General features: G+C 46.2%; 1 protein-coding gene across 1 annotated transcript; it reads right to left on the reverse strand.

The window, feature by feature from the left end:
• Positions 1-547: 547 nt before the first annotated feature.
• On the reverse strand, positions 548-8,837 carry LOC128310201 (cholesterol transporter ABCA5-like). Its single transcript, XM_053046785.1, has 9 exons — positions 7,936-8,837; positions 7,680-7,866; positions 4,462-7,620; positions 4,193-4,379; positions 3,865-4,139; positions 3,634-3,795; positions 2,852-3,522; positions 2,445-2,779; positions 548-2,365 (listed from the first exon to the last, which is right to left on the reverse strand). The coding sequence occupies exons 1-9, from the start codon at positions 8,835-8,837 to the stop codon at positions 2,259-2,261; spliced, it is 5,985 nt and encodes a 1,994-aa protein (XP_052902745.1). The 3' UTR covers positions 548-2,258.
• Between the last annotated feature and the right edge of the window lie 1,462 nt (positions 8,838-10,299).

Raw genomic sequence — 10,299 nt, forward strand, 5'->3', positions numbered from 1 at the left:
ATAGTAGTAACGAGTACATTGCATTTAACTACAAATTACTCAATACATAAGCTTCAATGTTAAAATATGACGGAGAGACAGAGAGCGCTAATAAATTACAAATAAACAGCTACACAAAAGTCGATACTTTACGCGTAACCTTTTCATGTTCTACGTACGTATGTATGTTTAAGCCACATACACGCTGTAGCAGTTGTTGTAGCTCGAAACTACGTTAGAACGGCTTCATTTCCTAGAGGAGCAAAAATCAGGTTTTAGCACATATACCATCAATGTGTACAATGGCGCTGACTTTGAACGGCATTGAAAAGGAACATTTTTCAGCTACGTAGCTAGCGATCGTAATCACCCACGATAATGCTCACATGCAGTCTCCCTTGCATGCACATGCAACCACAACGCTCTTCAACAAACGTGGGAAATCCCATCCGAGTGATCAGAGACGATCAGCGAGGTACGTTTTTTCTCACATTTCTGAAGATGGAGGGCCATGTTTGTCATCTGAACTTTAACTGCATGGTTTCTTTTTCATTTCAATGACTCTGTTCCAAAACTTTATTTCAAAGTGCTTCGCGTTTCCCTAAATCCTACCTTACTTTCATTACAATCCAATAAAAGCTTTCGTTAGCCTTGGTGACGCTTAGTACTTAACCGAACTACACATCTCTCACTCGACATGTTTCATGCTTCGATCCTGGTTTGGCATCGGCGAAATGCAGCTTAAGTTGGTTTTATTTCCTTCACGTTTTTTTCTTGTAAGAACGGTATTCTTTCTAATCTGCCTTTAACGTATTCCACAATGCGGTAGGTCATGTGAAACTTTCTTTCCACTATCATCGTTGGCGAAAAGGAATTAATAATGTGTGTGTGTGTGTGTTTTTTTCTTGTTTGTTTAATTATTTACCTACTTGCCATGCTTGGATTCTTTTACTGCCAACCAATAATTCCCCATTTTAAATCACAGTTTCCAAATCAAAATATTAGCTTTGAAATGATTTTCTGTTTTGCGTTTATGTTGTATTTCCTTTTGCCATTGTTACACCGTACATACTATTTTCCTCGACAGCATGTTATCTTCGCTATCAAGCGCTTTTACAAATTCGCATCCAATGCAATCATCGTCGTATGGATTATGTTTTTTTAGTGCTTAAATATGCACTATAATTCCAATGCACTTCTCTCTTAATCACCATTTGCATTCCCTTTACCGGCTTTCATACTGGTTCATACTGGTGCAATGGTTTGACATCTGTTTCAGATTCTTTATTTAGTTTCTTTTTGCCTCACGCCTATCCTATCTTTGCCTTTTCGTTTAGTTGTCTTATACATCTAAATTTAGCTTAATTACCTTATTTATTAATTCACTTGCCCGCTGCAGCATGCTTGCGTGTTTGCTTGTTTTGTCGTTTAAGAGTTTTGACTAGCTTTTGGTTTTGGTTTTTTACTGTTAAATATCATTTAAATCTAAAAGTTTTCTCAGCAAAAATTTGCATACAGAGAAGACGCTTCAACTGCTTCACAAAAACAGTGGCATTCGTTTACTATGTAGATAATTTTTGTTTTAAATTATTGTAATATTTTACTAACCTTTTTTCCTCAATATGCTTCTTTCGTCGCGATATACTCTTCCGTGTCAAGCCTGTTTTGTATTCATGTGTTATTTAATTCTTATTTTAATGGATTTTACATTCCAGTTGCAATCATTACTGTCCATTCTCTGCACCGTTCATTACACTTTCCTTTCAGCTCTCATTGTGTTCATGTTTTAATTATCTCTTATAACCATGGCCAAAACCAGCTATTATTCTTCATTTCGATGATTTTGTAGCACTGGCAGGAGTCCTTCCTGTCACATGAAATTATTGCACAAATTTTTTACTTTAGTTAAATTTACTTACATTTTCACAATGCGAATCCACAGCGCCCACCTCATTTGCCCTAGGCCTGGGTGTATATGGTTTCAATTCACTACAAATACTTCCTGTTGCATGGAGAGTGTTCAGTATAGCGTTGAGGGAATTGTCCTAATGTTCTAATGTTCTAGCCTTTTCCGTTCAACGCTCCCTATACACGTTCACACAACCGCACATGATTTCGCTGTCTACACGCGCATAGTGTGTTAGTAAGATATTTATTATAATCACGCACATAAGTATCTATCAAATGCTGTAGAATAAGAGTTTGCAAAATTAATCTCAAGGACAATTCGATCGGAGGCTGTCTTCTCGTTGATGATCTATGATCGATTACTGTATAATCTATTGCACACTGGAGGTTTCCTCGTCGTAGTGGGCAAACTTTAAGAACACTTGTTCTAGTGTTGTTTGGCTGAATGAGTATTCCTCTATGTCTAGCTCGGTTTTGGCTGAAAATGAAACGGACAAATGGAAACTGGTTAGAACGGGAGCACATGGTACAGTTTGCACCGCACATTTGCATCGTACCTTTCTCGAGCCGTGAAAAACATTCAGCTAAGGAACTGACGGCTTGCTGTGGTACAGAGTATACTAGCCGATCGGCGAAACTCTCTTCCAAGGTGGCACTCGGAAATAGATCCGTTACGAAATTGCGCAACGCCATCGAACGATTGTCAATGCAGTTGCTGATAACCGGTGCAATGTGGTCCGTGCTTTGGTCGAGCTGTAGCTGCTCCTGGCTGCTGCTAGGTTGGCTTTCGATTGGCGTCTCGCTGTATATGTTTTCTATGTGCTTCAGTTTAATCTCCAGCGTGTAACCGGCACCGTAAAGGTTCTTCAGGTGTTGCGTTGACCCGAGACATCTATGAACGTAAACATGAGTTACTAATCGTTTCTCATCACGCCCGGGCTCGTACTCGTCGCCATCAACTTACCTTAGCTCTCCCTTGACCATTATTCCAACGCGAGAACAGAGAGCGTCGGCCTCCTCCATCGAGTGTGTCGTCAACATTGCGCAACGTTTACCATGAAAACTGGCCAAAATAGTGTCCCAGAGGAATCTTTTCGACTTTGGGTCCATTCCGGTCGAAGGTTCATCGAGCAGCACAACTTTTGGAGCTCCCACCATTGCCATTGCGTAGCTCAACTTGCGCCTGGTACCGCCTGAACAGTGTTGGGTTTGCTTGTTTGCATGTTCGTTTATGTGTAGCCCCGTTAGGTAAGTAGATATCAATCGGTTCAAATCCTTTCCGCGCACTCCACGTATTCGCGCATACAGCTCTAGATGCTCGCGCACCGTCACGTTCTTCCACAGGGCATCATGCTGAGGGCAGTAGCCCAACGTTTTAAAGGCATCGTCTTGATTGATAGTGATACTATGACCGGCCACCCGAACCGTGCCACGTGTTGGAGCCGTCTCGCCTGTCATGATCTTCATGGTGGTCGTTTTGCCAGCACCGTTGTGCCCGAGCAAGCCTAGTACTTCTCCCGCGTCCACCGCAATTGATAGACTTCGTACGGAAATCTTCTTTCTCGGAGGTTCATCATCCGCACAACAACAGCAATTTCCGCACAATGACTCCTGAGAGAACTCCTTGCGAAGACTCTGGTGCGGGGTAGATGAAATGCATGTGATTAATGTTAAATTCGCAACAAAATATTACCCCCAAAATGAAGCTCGTTCGTCGTAAGTTTCCGTCTAGGATCGTCTACTAACCTTGACCAATACCACCGGCTGTGCATGTGAACCTGTGATATCGTCCTGTTGCGTTTGTTGCGTATTGGATGTGAGGCGGAACACGCGGCTACGTTCGTTACGCACATCTTCATCTTCGTATTCCCCGGTACATTGCTCTTCGGTCATAACATCTTCTTCGCTCTACAACAAGGAGAGAATGTGGGAATGATATCAGCTTAAACGGACGCAAACTATGCTCGTTATGCTTACCGCTGATCGATGAAAGAGATCCCGCATGCGACCACCACTTTTCATCACGTCCGACACACGTAAGCAGAACGCCCAGATCGGGATGTGCAAAAGGCACCCGCATGCCATCACGATCACCTCTTCGGTCATGTAATGAGCCATCGACAGTTCTGCACAGGCCGAGCTCAATCGGCAAGCGATGTACACCCGATCGACGAAGTACACCGTCGCGTACGGAATATACATTGGATTGATCAAGGAGAACACGTAGTGCAGTGCAATCGCTGCCTTTACCTCTGTAAAATGGGATTATTTGTTATTCGTTCGTTTGGTATTGGTGCATTCTTACCAATCCCCAGCATGTCCAAAAACACGACCAGTATGAATGGGATCAATCCTACGAACGTCAGTATGTTGGGTAGAATCGATTGCGCGGAATCAGTACGATCAAAGAAGTAGGAGAAGCAAGTTGAACATAGGATGCCGGCGGGCGAGTAGAGAAACACTAGCATTCCCAAAGTGATGAGTGCCGGGGGCTGCAGTAAAATAAAATCTCAATTAGATTCCGGGCTCATTCGATTGCTAAATCAAAACCAATCATAAAAGTCCATAGCTCACCTGGCGGAAAGACGGGATGTCGAACAGAAACACTAGACCAAGCAATGCAGCACAAATAACGAACATCAAGCCAGATAGCACGATAAAGTACGCCGATAGGTACAGGGATGACGATAGTCCATTAACACGCAGTTGGTTCTTAGCTTTCATTTCACGATCATACACCATATCAACGGCCAATGAAACGGGAATCAGTACAAATATCATTCCCACGAACAGTGCGGACGAAAACGTGCCTATATTGAACTCTTGAGGTTGAGCCGTTTGCTGGAAAGGATGTGACCATAGTTCGATACGTAGCAGTGAATCGCTCGAGGCACGGTCTGGCATAGCCCCGGAAGAGGAAGTCGTGCTCGAACTGGTGCTCGAAGGTAAAGGTTGAAATGCCATGTCGTCGAGATTTTCAGCCTCTGCCCCATCATCTTGATAATCGAACGTCGACTGCGCATTAGATGTTGGTATCGCGCCTTTCCGGCCACTACCGGCACGCTGATAGAGAAGATGTTGCGAGTTTATAGATGCAGGAGATAGTTCCGCATATACACGCAGAAGTGTGTTGCTGATCAAGTTTAGAATAATCGGTAGACTATGCTGTGTGGTGTCGTTGTACAGCGTGGTAATGGACACATTTGACCAGGATATTACATTAACATTGAACGCAGCCATGTGAGGAGCGATGTCCAGAAGCAAGGAAAAGTTACCATTGTACTCTTCCGTCACATTCGCTGAGCGGTGTAGCTCTGCCAGGAAGCGACGGTATAAATGTGCCGCTTCTTTCGATTGTTGTTGCTGCTGGTGGTGCTTTTGATGCAGAAATTGTGGGATCGGTTCGTAATGCTTCTGCGACTCACGCTTCTGTTGCCTTTGCTGATGGTGATGGTGATAAACGAAGGCAGCATGGGGCCACGCCGATGGATTGGTATTGTCGTGCACGGCGATCTTCGTAATGTTGCTCCCGTAGGTGGTGTTATCGAGCAGAATGGAGCGCATGATCGGAGACAGCACCTGTATCGAGTTTAGATACAGTCCCAGTGCCGTGAATGCCAGCGGGAGTATGATCAACAGATAGAGTCGTTGTATATCACGTAACAGAATCGTCATTCGCAGTTTCAACAAGGCTCCGATCGTACTCCATCGCGACGGGTATAGTGGAATATCATCCAAATCCATCCAGTTGGTTCGATTTTGGCTATTCAACTTCACCGCAGATGATGAGCCATGCGTTTGAGTCTGATCCTCGTAGATACTCTTGGTGCTTTTACTCACTCCGTTGCGCGAAGAACGGTGGTGCTTTTTGCGATGCATTCGTTGCGATTGTGGTGAATTCACGGTCGAATGTTGACCCCCACCGCCAGCAACACCTCCGCCCATGGACACTGGATGAATTCCGGACCCGGCAGTCCCCTGACTGACACCGTCCGATCCGAGCCCGTTGATAGGTATGATTGCTTCAAACTGCATTCGATTATCCTGCAGGGATGCCTTGTTTTCGGCGTTTTGCTCATCGAGCAAAGTTTTGGTGTCGTTCTTCAACGACTGATAACTGTTGCTACGCTCCTGCAACGATAAGCTTCTGGGGAGGCCTCGAGTTTTCATGACTTTGCGGCTCAGATTTTCCGATACCGGGTAACCCGCCGCCTGTCCATCTTCCTCGTCATCCTCACCATCTCCTTCTCCGTCTTCGCCTTCACCCGCATCGCCAGCCTTCTGTTCACCTTCACGCTGCGTTTCCAGATGCAGAAACACCTCTTCCAGCGTAGTCATGGAAACACCGTACGAGCAGATACCTAGCATCATCCGTTTGGTTTTGATCTCTTTTTCGATATCGTCAAACAGAGACACGAACGAGTTCACCGCATCGTGAGGCAGGATGTAGCTCAGTTCTCGCCCGTGTCGACGGGCTTTCTCGGCTTGGGGTACATGTTCGTTCACCAGCTTCGTGATGGACGTTTCACACGCATTAGTATCCAGCACCAACGTTAGATGGTAGCCAATGCCGAACTTGTTCTTCAAGAATAGCGATGAGCCACAGCACCTTAATCTTCCCCGAGAAACAACGGCCTTTCGCTCCGCTAGAATGTCTGCTTCGTCCATGAAGTGCGTTGTCAACAGGATAACCTTGCCGTGCTTGCGGTTTTGCAGAATGGACCACATGTGTCGCCGCGAGTACGGATCCACACCGGCCGTCGGTTCGTCCAAGATGATAATCTTGGGATCACCAATGATGGCAATGCCGACGGAAAGCTTCCGCTTCTGACCACCGCTCAAATGCTTCACTCGCGTCTCCGCCGTATCGAACAGGTCAATATCGCGCAACGTTTTCTTCACCTCGCTGTCGACTAATGCCGGCGGAATGCCACGAACGGCGGCGAAGAAGTAAAGATGTTCCTTGGGCGTAAGCGTTTCAAATAGTATATCATGCTGTGGACAGACCCCGGTCATTCGTCGGATCATGGTCATATCATTCGGATCACGCACATCATACCCGAAGATGTATATTGTGCCCGATGTAGGCGATGTCAGACCGGTGAGAATGTTGAACAGTGTGCTCTTTCCCGCTCCGTTGTGACCGAGAATCGCCGTTATCTGTCCTTCGTAGATGGTCAGATTAATTCCATTGACCGCGTTCACTGCTGGTTTGCGACACGAGTGGAAAGTCTTGTACAGATCCACTATACGGATCGCTTCCTTACCGCGCATCTCACGCGACACTGGTTCCACATCGCGTGCCTGATCCTCGAGCGCGTTGTTGAACGAGTTGGCCGATTCACCGTTCAGCAATGGTACTTTTGGCACTTTTTTCTTACACCAGTAGTTTCGGTTCAGACAGAAGCAAGGCTTCTGTTTCGTACCATGGTCCGATGGGATCACACAGTCAAAATAGAATGCCAGAGCCGCGTAAAGCACTATATCCACGACGAGCATCAGGATGGATCCTCCGATCGGAATACCTGGCCCGGTCCAGAGGTTGTTCAGCGTGACGCCCTGGCCGGATATGTCCAACACGAGGATTTTATCCATGGCCAGCGCAAACCCTGTGGGAGAAATGAGTGACACAGTCCACAGTGCTGCCGAGGTGTGCGTATCGTCGATAAACACTTGCAGAAAGTACAATAGTGACATAATGTTGACCGCAAAGTTTCCCAGTATGCCAGCAGTCTGTAAGAGGAGTATGGCAGCTATAGTACTCGATAGAAAATGGCAAAGAGTAAGCTTACCCGTGAGTTGTCGAAAAACGGTGTAATCATGAAGCCAATCAAAATAACCGAAAAACTGTACAGCAGAATGAGTATGAATACAGGCAGGTAGTTCGTATGTTGAAAGACTCCCAACGAAAACACGAGAATGACGGACACAAAGCTCAGAAATGTTACAAACACGGCGTAAATGACGAACCAACCACACCTGCAGAAGAAGCAAACGAAATGCATATTAATGATGCGTACCGAATGGCCGTACGAGACGCTTGCTTACCAGAAAACGGAGTCCCGTAACCCCATTATCTTCAAGCCCTCCTTGATGTGGTTCTCCTTTTCGCCGACGATCAGTATTAGCAGATATGTAATGAATTGCGATAATGCCATCACCATGTAGATCGGAATGACCAGCCTAAACGCGACCATCCAGTTGCCAGTGTAGGCTTCCTTGGGAAACATCTCTAGCGTAATATGAGGTATCTGCAGCTCTTCGTTCTGCGTCACGATCCGGATCTTGGTGTAGTCGAGCAGGGTCTGGAGCGCAATAAACCCCGAATAGTAGTACTGATTCACCGGACACGAATCGCCCGTTTCGATCGGGATCACCGCCGACCAGTAGCTGTCCGATTGTCTACACGTGACCAGCGACGAATACAGCTCTGTCGTCGATGGTGTCACGAAGAATGAAGGATTGGTGCGTATTTCGTACCGCAGCGGCCCGAACAGTGGATCATCCGAGTGGAATATCAGTGCCAGGGGCATCTTGCTAGGATCTCGCCAGTAAGCAGCTAGCAATTCTTCCGGCGTTTCGTACACCATCCACTTGATGGGATGTATTCCGGGCTGGTGGCGTCGATTCGACATCCATAGTTCGTTGACCTCGCTCAGGAACGGAACCGTCGTGGAGGAGTTTGGCTGCGGCAGCACGGCAATGGTGTGGGCTTTATGATGCTGGAAATGTTCGAACAGTGTCGCTGCACCGCGTGGTTCCGTGATGGCGGGAAAGTTGGGATTCGGTATGAGGATCTTTAACACTATTAGTGTGCCGAGCGTGTAGAGCGGTAGAAACACTTCCGCTATCGTTTTGCGTGAATCTCGGATCTTGAGCTTGAAATTGCGTACCAACGTTGCGCCGAGTTGTTGGCAGAAGTTGCTACTGTTCATCAGTTCCTTTCCCATAATGCCGCTGGTGATGTATGGTGTAGGCATACGATTGTGAGACGTGTTTTCGATAGGCGTACGGTTGTACGAAGTACGATTGCTTACTGTTGTCGTTGTAATACTGTGAAGTTGGTAGCAGTTCGCAGAAAAGTTGTGAGACGGTGATGTTCTTAGCTAATGATTATGTACGGTAGTCGATTGCAGTTTTCTGGAATTACTATTGCCCTACAAATCTTTTGCTTCCATGTCGAGATGCTGGCGTCGATTCACATCACTTAAACGAAAGAATAAAAACACATGCATGATGTCGAGGCAGACGAGAATGTTTCACACACCACCTAAACCTCTGCCTTTTCGAAGAGATTGTTATTATTGCAATATTTTCGAGGTAATCTGCTTAAACACCCAATACTAGTCAGGCTAAATCAATATAGCAATACAGTGTTAGCACACACTAATCAAATCCCACTCGCAGGCAATTCACGTGCAGTTTGTTTACACTTCACCACGCGCTCTACTTGATTCGCGCGTTTGCCATAAACTTCCTTCGTACACTTACTGCCCGCCAAAGCAACCGGTACCATGCTATAATTTTCCCACTTCATTCACACACACACAAACACAGAGGTGCGCATAACGTGTGTCTCCTCCCCGCTTGCAATCACCTCCCCACTGGCTTCGCAACCTTCTCCATCAACTATCTTGACATTGCTTTGCCGATGATGGGCTGATTGAAAAAAGTATCGATTTTTCGCAAAGTGTCAAACACTTCCGGATGTCTCAAACGCGCCCACGGCTAAATTATTTTCCACAATATCTAGCCACATTGCCAGCCAGCCTTCGAAATGGAGCCGTTCGGGCTGTTAAGTTTTCTTTTGATATTTCGCGAGTTGTTAGCTTACCACTTCGTTGTCCTTCCTGTGTTGAAGTAGAATAGAAGGGGAACCTTTGCGATTGTTTCGTGTGCCGATATTAAACACCCAAAACGACGGTTTGCGCTGTTGGGATTACATTTCACACTGCTACTTCACATTCACTGTCTTTGCCAGCATGGTCATTGATTGTTCGGCACCCGTAATGACGAATACGGGCTCTAGCTTTTAATGTATTCGCCCTTTTTCACACCAGGGCGCTAGCGGTCACTGGTGCAATTTTCCATGGGGGATTGTCTCCCCCCTTGTTAGGAACTGATAATAGCACGACTGAATTATATTCATGAAACTGTGAACAAAAACGATGAAACGGAGCACGCTAACAGGCTATTCCGAACGCCAAACTATCTAGAAAACACGTTTCCCACATCACGGAACACTCGCGTACAGGACATTTTCACTGCCGATAGCTTTTCTTTGCAGGACACACAGTGACAATGCACCACCTCCCCCGATACAGCGCCCGTTCCGCTTATTTTCCATTCTAGCAGTGTCAAATCGCGTGTTCTCGACGTTCCTCACTAGCGGTCTCTGACGGTAAATTAATC

The sequence above is a fragment of the Anopheles moucheti genome, chromosome 2 (assembly GCF_943734755.1).
Source record: "Anopheles moucheti chromosome 2, idAnoMoucSN_F20_07, whole genome shotgun sequence".
NCBI lineage: Eukaryota > Metazoa > Arthropoda > Insecta > Diptera > Culicidae > Anopheles > Anopheles moucheti.

Excerpts from the sequence above, each read along its gene's own strand:
- LOC128310201 (XM_053046785.1), bottom strand. The coding sequence starts at position 8,837 with ATGGGAAAGGAACTGATGAACAGTAGCAACTTCTGCCAACAACTCGGC. Across the intron at positions 3,796-3,864 it reads ATCTCTTTCATCGATCAGCG|AGCGAAGAAGATGTTATGAC; the intron begins GTAAGCATAACG and ends TCCTTGTTGTAG. Across the intron at positions 3,523-3,633 it reads AGCCGGTGGTATTGGTCAAG|AGTCTTCGCAAGGAGTTCTC; the intron begins GTTAGTAGACGA and ends ACCCCGCACCAG.